At 42.1% G+C, this 23,277-nt stretch overlaps 1 protein-coding gene across 3 annotated transcripts in view; it reads right to left on the bottom strand.

The window, feature by feature from the left end:
- Window positions 1–23,277, bottom strand: part of sm (smooth) — a 427,005-nt gene that overhangs the window by 110,934 nt on the left and 292,794 nt on the right. For 2 of the 3 annotated variants that reach the window (XM_067151588.2, XM_067151590.2), the window contains exon 7: window positions 18,191–18,271. The exons of the other annotated variant lie outside the window; for it this stretch is intronic. In XM_067151588.2, the coding sequence (XP_067007689.1) occupies window positions 18,191–18,271 (81 nt within the window). The remainder of the gene's footprint in view (window positions 1–18,190; window positions 18,272–23,277) is intronic. 3 annotated transcript variants of the gene reach the window in all.

The raw sequence follows: 23,277 nt of genomic DNA, 5'->3' as shown, positions 1-23,277 counted from the left end.
CTGTCTTTGTTCTGTTGAACTACTAAACAGCAAACTGTGCACAACACTAATGCACAATGAATTAGTCCTCGGGAAATACAACCTATAAAGCTCTTTACGGAGAAGAATTTGACCGATTGCACGGAAGGCTCACAAATAATGAATGAGTACATTTCTTACGAAAGTTTAAATAAAATATACATCACTTCACACAAACACACACGCACGCGCATAGCTAAACCCAGTTCAAGAACTCGTTGAAATATGTCAGTGTAATGTATTTTTGGAACGCCATAAACCGAGGTATTCCTTCCCCAAAGAAAACACAGATGCGTCATAAATAGGCATAAGGCAAGAGATATTTCAGGGAAAAAACCCTAAAAATTTGGGGGGAAATTTACAGCTAGCTAATCTTCTGCTGAATACTAGAATAACACAAGTTCGATTATATTTTAACAAAGATTATTTGTTTTACAGTTAACCGATCTGGGGATAATCGGAACCAGTCCCTGGATTTTCAGGAAACATATGACAGAGCAACATCATCTACGGTTGTTTATCAAGAACATTCCTGTGAAGTACCAGTACGCAGTGCAATGCCATTCCAACAGCAACTACTGCCCCTAATTTACGTAACACTTCTGGAGGAAACTCGTCTTACAACACGAAATGCGGTGAAGTGTTTACGTCTTTACCTAAAATACGTCCACATATGGAGCTGCGTTTCCATGCCTGAGAGAAGGTACCAAGCAGGTTAGGTCAGTGCGTTGCAGCACGACTACTTACAGCTACTTCGGTAAGCTGCCGGGTTTGAATACCCCGTTGACTATTCTCGAAAATGATTTATCGTGGTTTCCCATTTTCATCTTCAGAAAAATGCCTTGATGGCACCTTCCTCCAATTTCCAGCCCGTGCAATTACACTCACAGGCAACACCATCACACAACATACATTCTCGGACACACTTGGCACTAAAAGCCAGATGCTAAAAAGTTAATCAATGATTTGTTGTGTCTTCTAGTGATGAGTGTTGTAGCAGGTATAGGCCCTACAGAGAATAGCTGACATTAGATACGTCATGCCCATGCTTGAAGCTGGTGGGTCTAAGCCTGATCTTCGTAGAGGACCTCATTATCAGAATTTACTGCAGAGGACCCCTAGCAGGGATACTCGCCATATCGCGGCAGAGGTAGGAGTGGACCGTTCTACGAACATAACGGGAAGACCGGCAACATTAGTATCATGTGCAGTGTGTTCAGCACTATTGGAAAAAAATAATGCACCGCAGATAGCCTTCTGTGAATAGGTCCATCTTCAACCCAAAGACTTTATGAATCATATTTTGTTCACAAATGAGGTCTCCTTTACGAGGAATGGCAGCCTGTTTTGACAACACGCATGTGCAGTCGAAGAACAAGCCCCATGCTATGAGACGTCCCCATCTCACGTTCGGTTTTCCCATTAATGTTCGGACAGGGATTCAGGGGAGCATTATCAGAGGATCTGTGATATTACCTCACATAATGGCTAGCGTATACATCTACCGTTTCTACAAGGTACTACTACTACTACTACTACTAGAGGATGTTCCACTCCATACGCTACGGCATCTATGGTTGCAACATGATGGAGCACCCACGCACATTACCAACGCAGTGCGTCGTCACCTGGACGCCGCCTATCCGCAACAATGAATTGGCCAACAAGTCCCGATCAGAACCCCTTAGATTACCTTTTCGGGAGGTTTATGACATCTAAGGTTTATCGCAGAGAAGTGGAAAGTGTGCAAGAGTTCCAGGAATGTGTCTTGGAAGCTGCTCAGGACATCAGTGAAAACAACGAGGTACTGAGGCGGGTTCAAGAGAATTTTCTCCTAAGGTGCCGAGCATGCATTACCGCCAATGGTGATTTCGAACACTGCTGTAACAGTAAAAATCATCTTTCACGGCCAATCTGGTCAAGTGTGGTAGTCTCTAAAAGGTACATGACCGCTTAGTTGTTGTTTTTCACGTTTTTCTATCAAAAAGTAAATACGCTTAGAGTTTTACGTGACTTTTACTTTTGTGATCAACAGTCGCAGGACCTCCATTTTTATGTGGAATCCGATACATAGGACGTGGCATTTCATTTCGTAAATCCCACACGTATTGGCCGGGCCACTGGGCTCGTTTCTATTACTCCCCACGTTATCCGATTTCTACTGCGGGTCAGGGTTTGCAGCAGATTTGGCAGACTTTTACGGCTGGATGTTTTTCTTGACGCCAACCACTAGAAGAAAAATGCTACTGTATGTGTTAATATGGTGGTGGCGATTATCAGAGAGAAAAAATGGAAGACATCCGACACTGCGAAAAATGAAGATATCAGCGAAAGAAAGGCAAGGGCCACGAAGGGCGTGAAAGTGAAAGACTCTCTAAGCCTAGAAAGTTGTAATATCGTCGGCGTCGGAAAAGAACTAGAGTTGACAGAGGGGATGGGATAGGATAGATGAAAGTGAGGAGCCTGGTACAAGTAAGTGGGGCAGCGCCAGGACTCGACTCAGTGCCCCGTGGTCGCTAACCCACGCTCCCAAGTTGAGAGCCTCTTACGAAAGGCAGGGAATACCCTGGATGTTATTCTACTGCCCCCACCCACAGAGGGATTTGAAGTTAGATAACTTTCTTCCTTAGCATGACATTTCTCCGGTTCATCCATTGTCTGATACTACTAGTACGTAACGCACTCGTTTAACATAGTATTCCACACATTTGATCCCTACTTTGCGGTGCCGATTGGAATGAGCAGTGTGAACATTTAAAGGGATAATAGCAGAGGAGTGTTCACGGTCGTCTTGCGGCCTGAACATTCCAGGTCGGGAATTTAGGATTGTTAGATCGGCAGCATAGCACTGTTCGTTAAAAAGCCTGCCACCATAATAAAAACTCCCCAAGTTCATTGTGAGTGATAGTAGGCAAGAGGACCTGCCATTATAATTCCCTAACCCAGTCTAGACCTGAGAAAAGGCGTATATGACTTTCCCGTCGCTTTTCTGGTTAACTTTAAGAACTATATGCAATTTAACCCTCCAGTACTCGCGCGGGGTAATAAATAACCCCAACCTTTGGAAAACTGCCGCCGATTTTGTTTCTGTCTCGTACTGTACACTGGGCTGTTGTGTACCTTTTAAGGCGGAAACACACTGCTGTCACTTCAAGTGAACCATTTTTTAGCTGAGTCAGCGTGGAGGGGAGGTTGATTATGTCACTGCATGCGGCGTAAAGACAGGAAGCACACTGTCCTCACATTCACACATCACAGTATACTTCGTCCGATGACAAACTACGATAGTACATCCAATTCATCGTAATCTGATGATCTAATTGCCTGTGATGTTTCTGTTGCCATGAGTACTGTCCGTCGCACGAAAGTAATATGCGGTGAATACCACAATGTAGTAAGGGAGCTAAATGGGCATCCAGAAAAAATTCAGATGTACTTCAGGCTGAAAAAAAAAAATCAACTACTTGCATAATTTCATCAAGGATAAAATTGTTGGCCGGAGTACGCTCTGCATTTGCATTTTATTCGGAGGGATCAACGGGGGAAGACCTGAGACATCAATCCAGATGAGCCTCGGCAGACACACTACAGTCTTGTAAACTAAAACAATACGTATCACAACATATCTTGAAGAAAATCTGAAAATTAACTACAGGAATAAGAACATTTTTACGGATAGCCAAGCGGCCATTAAGGCACTAGAAGCAGTCTGGCTAATATCCAGAATTGCCTGGTATTGCCACTCACTTCTCCTGAAGCACTCAAAGTACATTGTCAAAATAATATGGGTACCAGGGCATGCAGGTATAGAAGAAAATGAAAAGGCAGATAAACTGGCCAGGAAAGGGGCAGAAACACATTTTGTAGGCCCACAACCTGTACGTGGGATTTCCTATTGACAAGTCCAACACTACATAGGAAAATGGGTACAAAAAAAACAAAAAACAAATGGAAAACTAGAAAAATACTCCAGGATGCAGGCTTTGCAAAGGAATTGATAAAAGGACCAAACAAAAAGCATACTAAAGAACTGTTGAAACTCAGCAGAGAAAATATAAGATGGGTAATAGGACTGTTGACAGAACACTGCCATCTGAAAAAACACCTGCATAGAATTGGAGTAATAAGAGACAACATATGTAGGAAATGCAATGAAGCAGAGTAATCAGCTTTTCAAATGTGCGGCACTGGGTAGAATCAGACTCTCCACTCTAGGACTACCAGGTGGAGAGGAAAAAAAAAAATCAAGAGAACCGAATAAGAACAACCTGCAGCTTTGTGAAGGGAGCAGGTATATCTATAGCTCATTCCTCGTTAAGAAAACAGTATTGCTCTTATGGACCTACACGCAGTGAACACACCCCGTCTGAGACACCCGTAATTCCTTCGGATTAAGGGGTATTATACTGCACTTTGTAATGTAGTATGAAAGATATAAAGAATGAGGCTCTTTTGCCCGTGAGTTGTTAAAACTACATAACATTTTCTTTTTCATAAATATATACGTAGTGAGGAAGCACAATGGCAGGAACAGCCCTCGCTTCCTTGCCTTCCTCCATTTTCTTCCTTCTGTGTTGCTCTGGTACAAGCATCATGTAGTCCGTTACTCAGTGAACCGCCGGCAGCTCACTTGTGTAGTGAAATCGTCTATAGTATTTATATGCTGCGCGTGCGTTTTTAGGTTATAAATCAGTGCATACTTGTCTTGTGTTGAGCGAGACTTGGTTGTATATTGCATAGTATTTGTGTGTGTTCTATTAATATCGTACTGTACATAAGATGATACTGAAGACTTTGGTGTTTAGGTGGGCAGCGAAACGTCATGACGTAACTTGTACTGATATTAAATTGCCGTGTGTTTTATTTGTGCTTGGTTTAATTTACCTGTTCTTTCTTATACGCATTTTAATTATCTTTTTTGGCTAGTTTCTTTACGTCGCACCGAAACAGATGGGTCTTATGGCGACGATGGGATAGGATAGGCCCAGGAGTAGGAAGGAAACGGCCGTGGCCTTAAGGTACACTCCCCGCATTTGCCTGGTGTGAAAATGGGAAACCACGGAAAACCATCTTCAGGGCTGCCGACAGTGGGATTCGAACGCACTATCTCCCGGATGCAAGCTCACGACCGCGTGCTCTTGACCGCATGGCCAACTCGCCCGGTGATTTTAATTTTATCAGTGTGTATTTTTACGACCGCACTTAATTTTTACCATTGTGTTTGTGAGCGATACGACAACACAATAGTACCCCGCGTTGCCGGGGAAAATTAAATGCATCCCTCACCCCTCGAACATATTTTTTTTTTTTACTATTTTCAACCTCCAATTTAACTTACACTTGAATGCTTAGGTTTTATTATGTGTCGTAGTTTACCTCTCAGTCTGTACAAACCAAAAATAGCCCCTGTAAAATCCCCATCCCCTTCAGTTCATAAAAATAAATTGCGTTAATTTCTTCCACTTTTTATCTGGAACTTAAATACTGAGTTTCACATATTCATGTGCCTGCGTTTTCCCGTGATGATATTGAGCAGAGCCGTTCCATATGGCAACCCTGTTAAGGAAACACTATTGCTCTTATGACATGGAATGAACCATAGGTGGGAATGAAGGAAAAAAAAATGGCAGCAAAAGGTCTTAAGAGGTCGACGCTAATTGGGAACTAATATTTAGAGGCCCCATGAAGAAAAGAAGGATGGTAAACAAAACAATGGAGATAGGGATATTGACGGAGATGATAGTTTAGAAGATCCTGATTACTCTGAAGTCCTGGAAGATGGAAGTTCAACAGAAAGTAGGGAAAAATACGTTTTCCAGAAGGCTAGCGGCTGTGCTTTAGCTCATGTGGTTTTTTAATGTTGGTTCTAACCATTTACATACTGCGATATAAAAAAACTTCAGCAAAAGTTCGTATTAGTATTCATGGTTCACAAATCATAACACATACTAACTGCTGTCGTGCCAGTAATCTACCGACACGGGGCAGACGTACGTGAGCACCTTCAAATATCATCGGACTTCCAGCATCGAACCTGCCAAATCGGGGTCGTCAGAAGACCAGCGCATCAACCGTCTGAGCCATTCAGCCTGGCAAACATTACATTAACTGTTCTTTGTACATTCTTTACGGGAGTATGTGGGAGATATATTTTTACACTTGATGTACCAGCACTTCATATTATGTATCCTATAAAAACGGGTTACTTTTTTTTTTTTTTTTTTTGCTAGGGGCTTTACGTCGCGCCGACACAGATAGGTCTTATGGCGACGATGGGATAGGAAAGGCCTAGGAGTTGGAAGGAAGCGGCCGTGGCCTTAATTAAGGTACAGCCCCAGCATTTGCCTGGTGTGAAAATGGGAAACCACGGAAAACCATTTTCAGGGCTGCCGATAGTGGGATTCGAACCTACTATCTCCCGGATGCAAGCTCACAGCCAAACGGGTTACTAATCAGTTTCTTAAAAACAATTGGGTTAACTGCATTATGTGAAATTTAAATAAAATCGTACGGTTATCTCATTAAACATGCCGGGCTGGGTAGCTCAGGCGGTAGAGCGCTGGCCTCCTGAGCTTAAGTTCGTTAGTTCGATGATATTTGAAGGTGCTGAAATACGTCAGCAACTCGTGTTGGTAAATATAAGGGACCTTAAAACTCTCGCGGGATAAAATCCCCGCACCTCGGCGTATTCGAAAACCGTGTATTAGTGGGACGTAAATTCATTATCATTGAATCTCTTAGTTCATTTTATTAAACATAGTCTGCATTCAGCATTTTCCTTCCTTTCCTCGAGCGGTAAACAAAGCACTTCAGCAATGATTTGAGAAAGTTTTTTGTATTATCAGTCCACTACTTTTATCAATATTTCATGTAGACCTCAACAAATACACCTGACAGAGCAAATGCAACACCAAGAAGGAGTGGTTCGAAAGGGATGAAAGTTGGGGAAAAAACAGAGACGGCACGGACGAATAATTGATGTTTATTTCTAACCGATATGCAGGTTACACAATGCGCACGGCATCGACTCAGTAGGATGTAGGACCACCGCGAGCGGCGATGCACGCAGAAACACGTCGAGGTACAGAGTCAATAAGAGTGCGGATGGTGTCCTGAGGGATGGTTCTCCATTCTCTGTCAACATTTGCCACAGTTGGTCGTCCGTACGAGGCTGGGGCAGAGTTTGCAAACGGCGTCCAATGAGATCCCACACGTGTTCGATTGGTGAGAGATCCGGAGAGTACGCTGGCCACGGAAGCATCTGTACACCTCGTAGAGCCTGTTGGGAGATGCGAGCAGTGTGTGGGCGGGCATTATCCTGCTGAAACAGAGCATTGGACAGCCCCTGAAGGTACGGGAGTGCCACCGGCCGCAGCACATGCTGCACGTAGCGGTGGGCATTTAACGTGCCTTGAATACGCACTAGAGGTGACGTGGAATCATACGCAATAGCGCCCCAAACCATGATGCCGCGTTGTCTAGCGGTAGGGCGCTCCACAGTTACTGCCGGATTTGACCTTTCTCCACGCCGACGCCACACTCGTCTGCGGTGACTATCACTGACAGAACAGAAGCGTGACTCATCGGAGAACACGACGTTCCGCCATTTCCTCATCCAAGTCGCTCTAGCCCGGCACCATGCCAGGCGTGCACGTCTATGCTGTGGAGTCAATGGTAGTCTTCTGAGCGGACGCCGGGGGTGCAGGCCTCCTTCAACCAATCGACGGGAAATTGTTCTGGTCGATATTGGAACAGCCAGGGTGTCTTGCACATGCTGAAGAATGGCGGTTGACGTGGCGTGCGGGGCTGCCACCGCTTGGCGGCGGATGCGCCGATCCTCGCGTGCTGACGTCACTCGGGCTGCGCCTGGACCCCTCGCACGTGCCACATGTCCCTGCGCCAACCATCTTCGCCACAGGCGCTGCACCGTGGACACATCCCTATGGCTATCGGCTGCGATTTGATGAAGCCACCAACCTGCCCTTCTCAGCCCGATCACCATACCCCTCGTAAAGTCGTCTGTCTGCTGAAAATGCCTCCGTTGACGGCGGCCTGGCATTCTTAGCTATACACGTGTCCTGTGGCACACGACAACACGTTCTACAATGACTGTCGGCTGAGAAATCACGGTACGAAGTGGGCCATTCGCCAACGCCGTGTCCCATTTATCGTTCGCTACGTGCGCAGCACAGCGGCGCATTTCACATCATGAGCATACCTCAGTGACGTCAGTCTACCCTGCAATTGGCATAAAGTTCTGACCACTCCTTCTTGGTGTTGCATTTGCTCTGTCAGTCAGTGTATAACCCTCAAATTGATAAGCACATTCAGGGCCTGTACTACGACAACGAGAAAGTGTGGTTTAAATTTAAGTGGCAGTTTGCACATTGATCTGGAAGTTCGGTTGAAAATGCGTACTACGACATCCGTTTATGTGCAATCTGAGATAATATTCTGGAGTTTAGCTATGCTGAAGTTAGAGAGGCAGTTAGCGCTGTTACCTGGGACTTTTGCTCCAATCGGGGACGCTATTGTAAGATTCAAGATGGCTACACATCAAGATGAATCTACTTCTGCATGATGTTATAGGATACATCATGCTTCCTTACGAGTTATCACAGAATGTGAGGATTTCCCAAGCTAGCAAGTTGTTGCTACTGACTATATGAGTTGCACTGAAGCAATTCAACAGCAAGCTTCCTAGGTAGCCGCAGTCTATACGGCAATATCGTTCGATGCTGCCACGCGGTTTTCTTTTTACCTTCTAAATCAGGGCCTCTCAAACGCCCAAAATCTCACGCGACCTAATCGAGGCGCAAGAGCTCCGTGCACTGTGCATCGGTCCCGCTCGGCTAGGCTCGGACCAACGCTCTATGTCTGGGCTACTCGGCTAAGCTCGGCTCAACTCGGCCCGGATTTGGAGCGCTACGGAGCAAGTGAGGAAGTGGGAGAGAAAGGGGGAGCGAGCGAGACAGGCGTGGGGAAAGAGACAGCGCTATTGCTCCAAATCGAGGAGTGGGGATCTGCACTAAGGTCAACCATGCGAAGTCGTCTTTTTCACCGTGGCACCAGGCGCATGCACCCTGAGAGGCCCTTGTTTTAAATATTAGTCGGTACGGTACTAGAGGTGATAGTGCACGTTGTTCATGGTGATTCGTCCGTCGAATGAGGACGTTAAGGATTTTATATTTCTTTGACCTCATAACAAATTGCCACTAAATATTTATACTAAAGTGAGATAAATGCTTGCCGGTTAAGCATTGTCTAGGGAAAAATAAACTACTTATTAGCAACAATAAATGGAATAAAATTAATGATCCTGCGGCGCATACAGTGGCATTAATTACGAATATATACTTTCACCGTAACGCGCATCCACGTAAACAGTATTAGCCTAAACAATTATACCATGTGGTAGGAATTATTCGATAAGATCCTACATATAACCTAAACCTTAAATTCTGCGTCCAGGTTATATTTACAGTCTTATTTTCTACAACAATTTCCCAGTTCCGTTACACTGTTAATTAATGTTAACATTCCTTCGTATGTGTAGATTTGTCCTAATTCAGTTTTTCACCTGAACCTCTACATTATAGCCAATAAGAGTCCGATGTTGGACTATTAATATAATTTCAAAAGGAATAGGAATTGTGTTAACAAAATATGAGGTTTATGAAGTATTTAACGAGCAAATGTACCAAATACAGTATGATATTTTACAAGTTGCTTTCACATCGCACCGACACACATCTAGGTCTTATGGCGACGACGGGGGTACGTATTGCAAGGCGCAAGTATACCTGCACGGCCGTAGATCGGTAATGTCCTTGAGGTTGAGCTAGATGTACTGTTGAAGCCTGCGGTAATGTGATGGGGAGGGCCAACGAAAAATAAACGGTGGTTGGTATGCGTGGGTGTTGAGAGTACCTTGGGTATTGGACCATGGATCAGCGATCTCTCTCTGAAAATTCAAGATCCAGTAAGGATCTTCAATTCTTCATAGCTCAAGTGAAGTGAGCTTCCCATTCCGATCATCATGTTATTCCAGAAATACTTCCAGAAGGAAATATCTAAGTTCAGAGTTTACAGTAAAGAAGATTCATCTCGTTTTTGAGAAATATGAACTAGAAAGGTTTCTTAAAAATGAAATGCTAAGTTGAAGTAAAACCATGTGTTAGTTATCAATACTATAGCGATTTTTCGCACACTATTCGATCTGTCATTTGGAGAACCAAGATCTGACAAGTCCCATGTGCGATTAACTCAAAATTGATACCGAGACTGAAAAAGACGAAACAGAGAAAAAAACTTGGTAAATTACATAAACCTATGCAGGTTTGGCGTTCTGACTTCCAGCAAAAATCGTCAGTTGACGTTGATCTCAACTTTCGTCAAATAAGGGTTCATAACCAGTCTATATTCTTGCTCAATGATGGCATGATGTACATATATGAAGTGACGGGAAACAAAGGGTAAAATGAGCCAATCTCATTTTTGAAACATTATATAACTTTCTTCCTGCATATGTAGAAACTTTGTATCCGTACAGTGACATGTGGATGTTGGAATAAGAATCAAATCATGGTGGAGTGTTTGTGTACCTTAGCTGCAAGTGGAAAATTTGACAAATTAGTCACTACTCTGAACGTGGACATGTATTTAGGCAATGTGACAGGATGCCTGGACTTCATGAGAAATTGAACAGAAAAAAGGAGCATGTCTTCATTCCAGATGATTGGTATTTTCCATCAAGGAATGCCTTCATATTTGAAGTTGTCATTGTTACTCAAAATCGCATTAAAGATTTCAAAACTTAAAGACACCATTTCTCAAGAAGACTGATTAAAAAACAAAAAAAAAAAAAAAAAAAACACAACCGATTACAATACGCAAGTACAAACTTATATAATCAGGTGATAGTACTGCCGTGTCTGGAAGTGCGGCTGTCCATGGTTGATGACATATGCGCATTTACTGGGTCATCCGGAAATAAAGTTATAAAACAGACGGAGTTTTATTCGTAATATTATCAACTCAATATATTAACAATACATGAACTCCATATAGTCATGAAAATACACCCGTAATGCAAAGAGATAGGTACTTCATTTACCTTTATCAAGTATTACCAGGGTTTAGGATTTTTTTTGTATGCACCTTTTTTGTTAGGGTACCTTAAAGCTGTTCGGAAATATATCATAGTGTGAAATTTTGTTTCTAGTTGCGAAGAGGCATTTTTCACGCACCTTTTTCCTGCTTTTTTTTTTGGGACTTTCATCCTACCCCCCCCCCCCCCCAACTATGCCAATAATCCCCTGTTCTCCTTTACTACCTTTAAGTTTAATTCCAGTTTGATTTGTAAGATTTCTAATCAATATATATAACTTTCAATTAACGTCTTCTTAGCTTGCTGTTTACGTGCGTTTAGTAAGGCTACTTCTCTCGGTAAACACCGCGCGGGAGATGAAAGCACACAATGGAAAATAACTGTAGTTCGACAAAACCTCTTTCTCTCGCTTTACCGCTATAATGTTGCCATCAATAATTCACATGGCAATGAGTGCTTCTATCCCACAAGAATCAGTAGCCTGCTGTTCGTGAATGTGAGTTTGTTACTGTGAGAAACATAATATGTTCACATGGAGGCGGAGGCTGGTGACTCAGAGATGTCAGCAAGCGGACCCGCGTAGTTCCAAGAATTGAGACTGAGTTCTGCTTGGAACTACTAGAAATAGCCGAGACTGCAGTTCCAGCGTGAATGAGAACTTTCTGGTAACTCGCGGTGATATAAGTAGGGCTCGGATGTGTAAGACCTAAAAGTAGCCCAAATAAGCAAGCAAATATGACCTCAAAAGTGAGGAAATATGACCATAAAAGTGATGAAATATGACACAAAAATTACAAATTATGACCCTAAAACCATTAATCTAAATATGGCCATTTTAAAATAAGTTATAAATCGAAACGGCAATTCCTTTGATACATATTTGTTAACTAAATTCTTTATTCTTACTTTCATATCAATTTTCTGAATATACACGTTTAGCAGTTATTCACACTTTCGTCCTCGATTCACTTATCAAACATTTGTGATTACATACCTATAGAAACATTTTAAATACAAAACATGTTTGCACCCTTCATTGGAGATCTGAAATACGCGAACACTATAAATCAATCTATTAAAAAAATATTTTGGAACGTTTAAGCTCAGATTACATTAATATTACTCAAATGCGTTAGAGTTTAAATTGAGCACCACGAAACGAATTAAGTAGATGCCATACGATGCATTATGGTAGGGCGGCAGGGCAAATAGTGCAAACTCATAACTTTTTCATTCTTCTCCGCGGATAGTATTGAAGTGTATGACAAGATTGATCTTCAAAGCATCAGGCACGAAATACCTCCGATTATCACTTAACACATTCCTGTAAGAAGAGAAGCTCCTTACTAAGTCACAAGACGTTATTGGTGCATATTTAAATAATATTAAATCACTGCTGTCGAGTATGCACTTATCTTGAAATGTACTGGTACCTTCTCCTTTAAGAACGTCATTTGTCTTGCACACACAGCGAAAACTGTCACTTCGATTGAGCAGGTTTTGAAGTTTCCGTTTTACATTGACGCCACCTATTCCATGTGATCATTGTGCTGGAAGTTCAACACTTCTCACAATTTCAATACTTGCATGAATTTCTAAGCTAGCAGCTTCTAAACGAGCAATTACGCTCGATATAATAAAAAAAAATCGACTTAATATATACGCCAGACTTTCTGACAAACTGTTCGAAAACAAATCCTACGCAATCTTGAAAGAAGAGGCAGAGTATTCCACTTGTACTAACTACAGATGTGATACGGAAAAGCGGTTTTGTGAACACTAGTTCTCATTCAGCAAGTTGACAATGATTTCGCACAGCTACAGCTGTCGCCAAACCGCCGAAATATGACGTTTCTTCGAAAATTGCTCAAAATATGATCTTATGACAAAAATAGCGAAAAAATGCATTTATATGACAAAAATCACTCAAGAAAGAAAATAGAGACAAAGAAAAAATATCCTTTCCTAAACATCCGAACCCTAGTTATAAGACAGTGTGGACAGCAAGTGAGCGAGTGAGCGCAAGAGCGAGTTGTGTGCGAGTCGCATTGAGTTAGCACGTGAACGGGTGTTTTACATTACTGAACGAGTGTACTACTAAAATTTACCATGCCAAAGGTGTCCGGCGCCCGATTTATTGCTCTGGCTCAGGAATTCGAACAAGATTTCGTACACAATGGTGGAACTGTAATGCGATGTACTATTTGTGATTCAAGAATTTTGTTAGATAAAAAACGCCACCAGCGAGATCGCATCAAACAACACATTTTCAGCTCTAAGCATCAAATGAACAAGTCTCCTCAAGCAAATCGCTGCAACCTCTATTACGAAATGCGTTTCAACACAGTTTTTCAAAAAGTCAAAATTTGAAGTAAGTAAACATTGATTTCTTGAAAAATACACAAATATGTCAATGCCGGATGAGAGTAGGCCTACTTTACCAAGAAATCATACAAAGAGTCAAGGAGAAAGTTTCTGATTGCAACGTGGGAATCATTGCTGATGAAACCATAGACTCAATGGAACAATATGTTTTGAAGATTTTAGTTTTTCCCTTAGCAGGGAAAAATGTTAAGCCCATGTTCAAAATGTATGAACTGCAGAAAGCCAATGCCACTACAGTAATGCAATCAATTACGGACTTCTGCCAAAAACTCTGGCCTACTAGTACAGAGTTTGGAAAACTTCTTGTGGTTACGGACCAAGCTCCATAGGCCCGTACATTGTTTCATCTGTTAACCAATTGAAACCTTTATGTTCTAAGTTGAAGCATGTGACATGCTTGATTTTACCCTTCAGAGGGTTTGTGAATCCATAAGGAACGAATACGACATGGCAAATCAATTTATCTGTGCCTGAAGAAGATTTTACTGAAAGCTCCATGTCGTGTTGTTTACAGAGAATCCACTGGCTTGCGCCTTCTAAATTTCCTGGTCATTACTCGCTGGGGATCGTGAATTGAATGTGCTGCTATGTTGCGTGAAACGTTTGACAAAAATAGAGAGTCTGTGCTTTCTTTCGATCCAGCCGGCGCAGGCACAATATCCAAGACAGCAACTTCTGTTGCCGGAGAAAATACATACTGTGATTTGCAGACAGAACTATATTGTGTCCATAGTTACAAGTACCTGACTGCAGATATTAAACGATTGACTAAGCCAACTACTTCGAAACGATTGAACAGAAGATGACCGATGAACTAAAGGCGTTTAGGCACGAAGCATAAAGTGGGAGTCACTGTTGTTTGGAAGCTGACGATACCATGAAGAGTACATCCGTGCACAATGATACCTGTGATCTAAGGCTGAGTATGACCAGCCTGGAACAATTCTAGACATGACAAAATGGTAGACGAGGCTCTGTCAGACTTGTCGCATCGTCTCGGGATGACAAAGATGGGAGTACATTGGTGACCCAATCACGATATTTCTGCTGCGAACAACTTGATTTGGCACGTCCACTCTTGACCAAACTTCCGCACTCACCACCTGAGTGCAGCTCAAAGGAAGCCGACCTTCGTGCAGTCCCGCCAGTTCTCCATGTGGCTTTTACTGTTCTTAGACTCGCTCAATTGAACACGAGCTTGAGTTCGAACAGGAATGAAACGTGCCCTGACTATCGTCACTACAATAATAATTCTGCATACCTTGCCAGTAAGAAAGGTATTACGATGGGGTATAATTTTATTCATTATTTCCGAAGTATTTTTTATTCTCCTTCTGGGCTTTTTTCCACCGACGCCTTTTACCTAGTAATGAATTGGGAAGACTTTGACCACCTTTATTATGAACGTGCGCAGGGTATTTACAGTACTTTCTCTTCGCTGGTCGAACAAGTAATATTAAAGTCTTTGGGTCGAACAACGATTGCCTCATAGAATCCATACTCAGGGCGAAACATGTTTATTATGCCATTATCTTGAAAATCAACTTCGCTAAAAGTAATGACTGGCGGATTCTTGATTCCGTAACTTTCGAAATATAAATGATTAGTACTGATGAAACGAATTATGTTAGGCAATCCAATCTTTGCTCACCGGCGTGGAAGAGAGAAATATTTTCGACTTCCTGGATTTGTATAGTAGGCTTTTCAACAAAAATTCGAGCGGGGCTACAAACTCTGTAAACCAGTTCGCGTTTTGAGTCCACATAAAGCAATGATGTTCTATAGGAAAGGTTACAGAAATAAGTATAATCATAAGATTGAAGATAATAAAATTATGTCGAAAGTTGAATACTTGTGCTATCACAACGCGACATTCATACATTTGAAACATTTTATTAGCAGACTTAGGACGTATCACATTAAGATTGCTGTTAATAAGAGTTTGAGATATCACGGACACCAATAATGACATTATGAGTTCCATATACTCAATATATATATAAAAACTTCAGGCGGGCGGACCAACCTAACCGCAAAAACACAGGCCTTACCAACAGTGTAACTTGGGCACTTGCCAGATAAGCAAAGTAGATAAGCACAGAAAACCATCGCAATGGCTATTTGATGACTGGGTTTGAAACCCACTATTTCCAGAACGTACAGTTACCGCGAAATGATCAGCGCATTAAAGAGCATTCGCTCGATGGTAAATTGCTACTTGCGAATCATAACTTTAACGTGGTGCATCGAATCCGCCTGATTTCCGAGGTGGCCATTCAATGAAATAAAATAAAAAGCAAAATCTCTGGATTTTACAGAATATGTCTTTGAGGCACTTCAAATGGGCATATGCAAAATACAGTACGACTGCTTAGTTTTCTTTTATTACTACAACAATGAACAAACCACATCAAACTTCAAGCTGATATTAATTTTGAGAACATTCATAGCAATCTGCTGGTATTCAATAACAAGCTACAGGAGTACATTTCAAACTCCAATTCGGGCCTCTATCCAAAGCAACTCTTGATTCCTCACACTTAACTCCTTTACCTTTCACCTTTTTTAGTTATTCAGTCCTTTCATATAACCAATTTCGGATTGAGAAAGCCTAAGCATTCACATGCATACCAGATTATAGGCTACTTAGGTTTCTTTGTAGGTTTTCAAATTCTGAATGTCTGTTCTAGGTAAGGACCTACAGCACCAACGCAATCAGTTTTGCACGAACATTGATACAGTTAGCATGGCCAAGGGATCCCAATTTCTAATTGGTCGTCGAACTACAGAGACGTGGTTTTAAACATATAAAACTCCCTGTGGTCAGGATTAAGAATGTGGTTACTTCGAGGGGATTCTACCAATAATCGAAGTTACGGAAGAAACCAACGACATTCGAAAAAAAAAAAAAATTAATTAATTCAACAACGGAGTACAATTTTATATAAAATGTTAGGCAAAGGAAATGGGCGATCGCCAAACAAACATAATGTCCTACCTTTCTTGGAGACTTATACAAGAAACCAAACTACACCACACTTAAAAACACAAACAAGGAAAAGCGAAGAAAGTACAGATCAAAGCATAATGCACACAATGCAGAATAATGCAGCATTCAGTTCTTCGACCTTTAAAGAGGAGCGTGATTTTATGGTGGGTCTTCTATTTCGATTTCATGTAAGCTGCAGAAATACACTGCCCATAATTTATGCTTTAATTTACCTGCTTTGTTGGATAAAGAAAATTAAATGACGTTTCGGGGTATTTCAGCGAGACCTTCCTAAATTTAAAATATAGGCTTCTAATAATTCGAACTCGAGAACACAAAGAATGCATCAAGGAAATCAATTCACCTTCATTACGAAGTCCCGATGCACAACTAACGAACAGTCTATAATTCTGTCACAATAATACTAGTCAAATTAGATGAATGTACGGTAATGGAAAAATAACCATACTACTCGCTGTTTTTGGAAGAGAAAACAACGAACTGGAAACTAATTTCCTGCAGTCGTAACGTAGCATGTAATCACTAACTTCATAATAGGAGTTGAGAAGTCTTCAGCAAAAAATTTCACAGATGTGATCAGCAAATGATCTATTTTGCATACACCGTGCGAATGCAGCGTGTGAAATTCTTCGACAGGTACATATGCCACAATTAATATGGACGAGCATTTTAATATCCTGAACAATCTTACCCAAGATTTCTGTTTCATGGCTTTCTCTCGTCATCAGCATACAGGAAACTTGCTGCTTACGACGCTGGACTTCACGGAATGTTTATGCTGTTACAGGAAAGAGACCGACGTATTCAAGAAATGTTCTACACAAAGGAAATGCAAAACATGACTGAAATGGCAAGAAACACAAAACAAATTAGCAATAACTGTCATACGGCTGGAAACTGATTTCCTACAGGGATTGCCTTCATTAATCATCACAGATTTCAACAAGGTCTAAAATTTATGCTGATTATATTTTAATCGAAGGACTCTGTCTTGACCAAACACGTTAAGAATGAGGAGTAATATTTTGTAAATGCCATGAAATATTAAATGGTAGGTTTACATTTAGCGCACGATTTTGTGGTCAATGACAGCCTTATTCAAACAAGGTAACCTACGCATTTAAAGCATCTGGTCGTTATCCTCCCCACAGTCTACATGATACATAACTTAGCAGTCTATTTCAACGTCATAATGAAGTGATTTGTTGGGTTATTCCGTAAAACGTATGCATCAGATCTTACTTCATCCGATAACGTACAACCACGTGGTAAATCTCTAATCATTTTGGCTGTAAATTCGATTTATTAACGTTTAAATTTTTACTACCCCGCCCAGAACTAACGATATTCTCATGGGATTATGCCGAGTGAAAAGATAAAAACCGCAAGGAGACATAGCGTTTCGCTAAGACGTTTCCTCAGAAGTGAACCGTGCCGAACCACGAATGCTCTAGAATGATGCGTAGTTCCACATGGCATAACCGCGAAAGACTTACGTCCATGGAATTATTTAATTCTGTTTTGATACTAACCAAACCATAAAATCACACCCGTATCTTTAAGCATTCTCATTTAATAACAGGAATAAAAATGCATTTCATTCAAGTTCACTCGAATGCATGCCACATTACCCTATCATTGTGTTAATACAGTACGAGAGCACTTACTATAGGGCTGTGGTCCGGCTCCAAAACGAGGTTCCTGCAGCAGAGGAGCTGGTCTTCCGCTTACAGGTATGTCCTTACCACCTGTGAAGGAACACAGTTCATGCAGTCAAATAAGAGGTTCAGAAATTCACTGAACTTTCTTGCATTAATTAACACACTGTCAACAAGAATGTGTCCACATTCTGTTCACAGTGTACCTTACAGAGTTTCAATAACAGAACAGAAGGCTGTTACCGAAACGAGCAACAGACAATTTCAATATTTAGAGAAAACTTCTGCATATATGTTCCAGGGTGTTCCATTCTCGTAATCTTTCGGAAACACTCCTTCAAAAAAATTCTACTTTTGTCTTCCAGTCACTAAACTGCAAATATTTCATTTAGTGTTGTTATTTTTGACATTTGACAAATTAAACTTCAAAATGGTCCTCATAACCCGTTCAATTGACGCTCAAGCCTATTAAGATTAGGTTCACGAAGTGTTTACGACAATATTTTGTTTTAATAAACAGCAAGAAATGAGAAAACTTCGAGCTAGATTGATGATGATTATGATTCTTGTTTAAAGGGGCATACCATCTAGGTCATCTGCCCCTAATAGTACGAAATGTAATGACAACTTAGAAGTCCAAAATTCATCCACTGACCAGAATTCATATCGTGATGAAGAATGAATGGATGGATATAAATTTAATCAGCGGATCCAACTCGCAATACTGATAAATCGATCCGCTGACAAGAATTCGAAAACAAGACGATGAACAATGATTATGAATTAAAGACAATCAGTGCATCAGACCCGCAATGCCTCACCTGCCCAGAAACAATCTTAAAACAATAGTATTAATGGCCAAGGGACTGCTCCACAACAGTCTTGAATTGATTATTCTTGTTGTCTACAAGGATCCAAAATACGGGTCAACGGCCACTCGTAATGATACATATCGGTAGTAAAAGTAGAACCATGGCATTTCACATGTTGCGGTACTAATAAAAAATAGCGGAGACTCGCTGTGTTCCACACATTACGGTATTACTCACAAGTATTGTACGTCGCACAGACAACGCAGACCTAAGGTATTTCTCACATAATGGCGCCACTCATAGGCAACGCAAACCCATGCTGTTTCTGGCATAGGTGTACTAATCACAGGAACCCCGAACTATCCCGTGGTGTTCCTGAAGTAGTGGGTAGAAATCACAGGCAACGCGAAGTCCCAGGGTGTTTCTCACTTAAAGGCACTAATCACAGGCAACATAAGCCCGTGGCGTTCAACATACAGTGGTACTATTCACAGGTACTGTAAACCCACTGTGAACAACTCTCTGCTGGTACTAATCACACACCTATTGTGCACCTAACAAAGTGGTACTACTAGCAAGTAAAGGCGACCCATGGTGCTCCCCGTGTGATGATACTAATAACAAGTTTCACAGTTCTAATTCAATTGCCTTGGTCGCCTCTTATGACAGGCAGGGGTTACCTTTGGTGTACTCGTCTGCGTCACCGAGCCACAGAGGGTCGAGCTTTATTAAAAGAAAAGGAACACACACAAACGTATGAATTAGATTGAACAATTATCACCATTCCATCAATTGGAAGATAATGGATTTCCTCAATCCGGTCATAGCATATCTTCGAAGACAGCCGTTTTATAATCTTGAGGACGATGATAAAACGAGGGCAGATCAAAAAATAAGTTGCACTTCCCAGTTATGGCCATTTATTACACCACCTATACAACAGCAACACGACTATAACGACATACACTGTAACGTCACTTTTCCACATAGTTTCCAAGAGACTCCAAACATTTCTGCGAACGCACAACCAACTTGTCGATGCCGGATGCATAGAAATCTCCTCCAGCGTTCTGAAACCACTCTGTAACAGCGGCCTTAACCTCATCATCGGTCTGGAAACGTCGACCACCGAGCTCCGTTTTGAGGTTACCGAACAGATGAAAGTCACATGGCGCTACGTCGGGACTGTAGGGCGGACGTTGCCAGACCTCCCACTTGAAACGCTGCAGCAGTTCTCTCGTTTGGCGGGCCTTGCGAGGTGCGAGGCCGACGTTGCGTACTTTCGTCCCAATGACGCTGCGAGGCTCGTGGTTTCCCAGGCTGCGAAGCGGATCAATTGCCGAGCACATGTCTTGTCCAATGGATCTCGCAGCCTGTGCGCTGCTGTTGGAAGAGGAAGCGGATTATGTGTCAGTACTGGAGGGTTTTCTTCACCCCTATAGCAGTATCAATGGAAACTGTTGATGATCGTGTGATGTCAGCCTGTATCGTCCACAACCTTCTCCGGAATGAGCGAATTCCTTGCCTAAATGAACACTTTATTGGCAATTTGGAATTAACAGAAGAAAACATTATTCCTCTGGCAGCTGACAACAGAGGTAATTCTACATATGATGCTTTCATGATAAGAGACAGCTTCAAGAAATATTTTTGTAGCAGGGAGCGAGAATCGGTATGACAAAGAATATGCTAACAGGGTGGAGTGAAAGTTTTTTCTAAAGGACAAACCTGTATTTGTTTACCTATAGTTTACTTTTTCTGTGACCCAATTAGCATAATAACGTTATTAAAATAAACCACGTGATTTTATTAAATGAACAATACTGAACACCTATTTTGTAAAATGATATATATTGGCATATTTGATATTAAAGTAATTGATTTATTGGTTGATACTCGTATATCATTTCTAAATCTGTTTATTATTTAATCCTTTGCAACTGAACTCATATTTGTTATAAGTAACATCAATAATAATAATAATAATAATAATAATAATAATAATAATAATAATAATAATAATAATAAACACCCTACCACCGATCCACAGAGGCAGCTACCACATCAATGGAAAAGCAAAAAATCCCAAGAACGGAGGTTCCAAATGACAGTAAATTAACATTAATCGTCTGGTACCTCCGTTTTTGTAGTTTCTATTTTTACGAACTCTTTCCTTCTCCCATCGTATAATACATAAAACTAGCAACACTTATTAGCTGTTCTATCCAACTTCAGTGATATCATTTTCCATAAGTTGTCTTTCACAACGTTGTTTTTGTAGCTCTTGTGTTGTAAGTTATAGAACACTGGGTGCATTCGAACTTCTTCAATCATTCCTCGTCCACTTCGTCCGTAAAGCTCATCGTGTTGCTTAAAACAGTAAAAACAAGAACAGAAACAATGTCGCCTCGCACAAATCTGGCCGGACGAATAGTGCGCGGTGACGCTGCAAGGTCTCGCTGCGAGGGTGCGCACACTGCGCACCGCGCAGTTTGAGAAACCACTTGCATAAGCTCGTGTGGTCTGGATTTGTGCGAGGCGGGCCTCGCACCTCGAATGCGTCGGTTCTGAGAAACCAAGCCTTTATAGTGCAACAAAATCACACCGGCGCTTATCTTTAATCGCTTTACGCAACCGGTGCAACGTTTGACAATACGACACCGCGTCGATCGCCGTTCCTTTCGGCATGAATTCTCGTGCAGCAAACCCTCCATGTCAAAGAGCATTGTCGCCATAACCTTACCGGCTGAAGGTTGAATTTTTGCCTTGTTTCGTTGTGGTGATGAGGAGTGCACCCATTACATTGATGTTCGCTTCGTTTCGGGGGTGAAGTGGTGGACCCACGTTTAGTCGCCTGTGACGATTCGCCGCAGAAACCCGTTGCCGTCTGCGGCATAGCGTTGCAAAAATGCCAGGGAGGATTGGAAACTTTTGTCCCTTGTGCTCATGGGTGAAAAGACGTGGGACCCATCTTTGACACAGCTTACGATATCCAAGGTCCTCGTGAACAATGGCGAACACACTGGCATACCACATGTTCAGCTGCGTCGCGATTTCTCTCAGTTTCATGCGTCTAATGATCGCATTCACACTGCTGAACTTTGCACGGGTCCTGGACGTTGCGGACCTGCCTTCGCGATGGTTGTCCGTGATATCCGTGCGTCCGGCTTCGAATTGCAGACACCACGTTACAATACCTTACCGGGAAATGGCCCGCTCCCCATACACAGCACTAACTTCACGATGGATGTCCGTGTAATTCTTCCTTTTGGCCCATAGGAATCGGATTGTCGCACGCACCTCTAATTTTGGTGTGAAAGTCCAGTTGACGCGCCATTGCATTTGGCTGCCATTCACACAATACTAGACGAAACACCACAGCGACCTGCCTAACAGACGCGTGGGCAGTGTCTGTCCCTTTCTCCGCTTTGCCCACGTTTGCGACACACAGAGCGCTGCTGCGGCGCGTTAGTGCAACTACCCTTTTGATCCACCTACGTAGTAATAATCATCGTATGGGCTCAAAGATGGCAGACCTTCTGAAGTGGTGCCACCCAAACCCACAGAGAGCAATTCGCACAGAGAGGACTTGTAAGGAGCGGAAGCAAAGTAGCGAGGATGTTGGTGCGATGGAAAATTTTATGAATTTAACACACGGGACCTGTGATTGCGGGGAGTTGGGTTTGTCGTGGTTGACGTCTACACTCAGCGTTAAGTAATTTACTAAGAACAATGCACCGGGAAATTCCAGTTTTCGGCGAAGTTACACTATGCGCGGTATGACTATCCGTTGTCTGGCAGACGACGTGACAGCGCGCTTAAGAAGTACGGAACACTGTTGCACTACAATGTTAGGTTCGGCTAGTGGAAGTAAAAATAAATGGCTGGGGGTAGACAAGCATTCTAAGTTAAGAGGCGAAAAGCTAAATTAATGGAAGTATGCCGGGGATAGTCGCAAAAGGCATTGGTCTGGATTGTTAGGGCCTCTCTGAGTTCAGTAATAGTCTAGTAGGATGAAAAATACTTTCCTTCAGATTCCAAACGGTCATTGTATAACATGAGTTACTTTGCGCTCCTGTGAAACATTGCACCTAAACTTCTGTGTCCTATTGTGATGCTGCCAATGTACGCGATAACATATAGCTGGACGTGGACAGCCCTGGTGAACAGTTCAAGCGAGCGCGTTACCTTCAACATCCTGTGCCCGGCGAATATGGCAATATTCGCCACCAGTGACAATCGCTCCCAGTTCTTTAGGTGTTTTACACCTGCGCGTGACTCGCC

The sequence above is a fragment of the Anabrus simplex genome, chromosome 7 (assembly GCF_040414725.1).
Source record: "Anabrus simplex isolate iqAnaSimp1 chromosome 7, ASM4041472v1, whole genome shotgun sequence".
NCBI classification, from domain to species: Eukaryota; Metazoa; Arthropoda; class Insecta; order Orthoptera; family Tettigoniidae; genus Anabrus; species Anabrus simplex.
The sequence above is the reverse complement of the archived record's forward strand: the minus strand, read 5'-3'. Positions and strand labels throughout refer to the sequence as shown.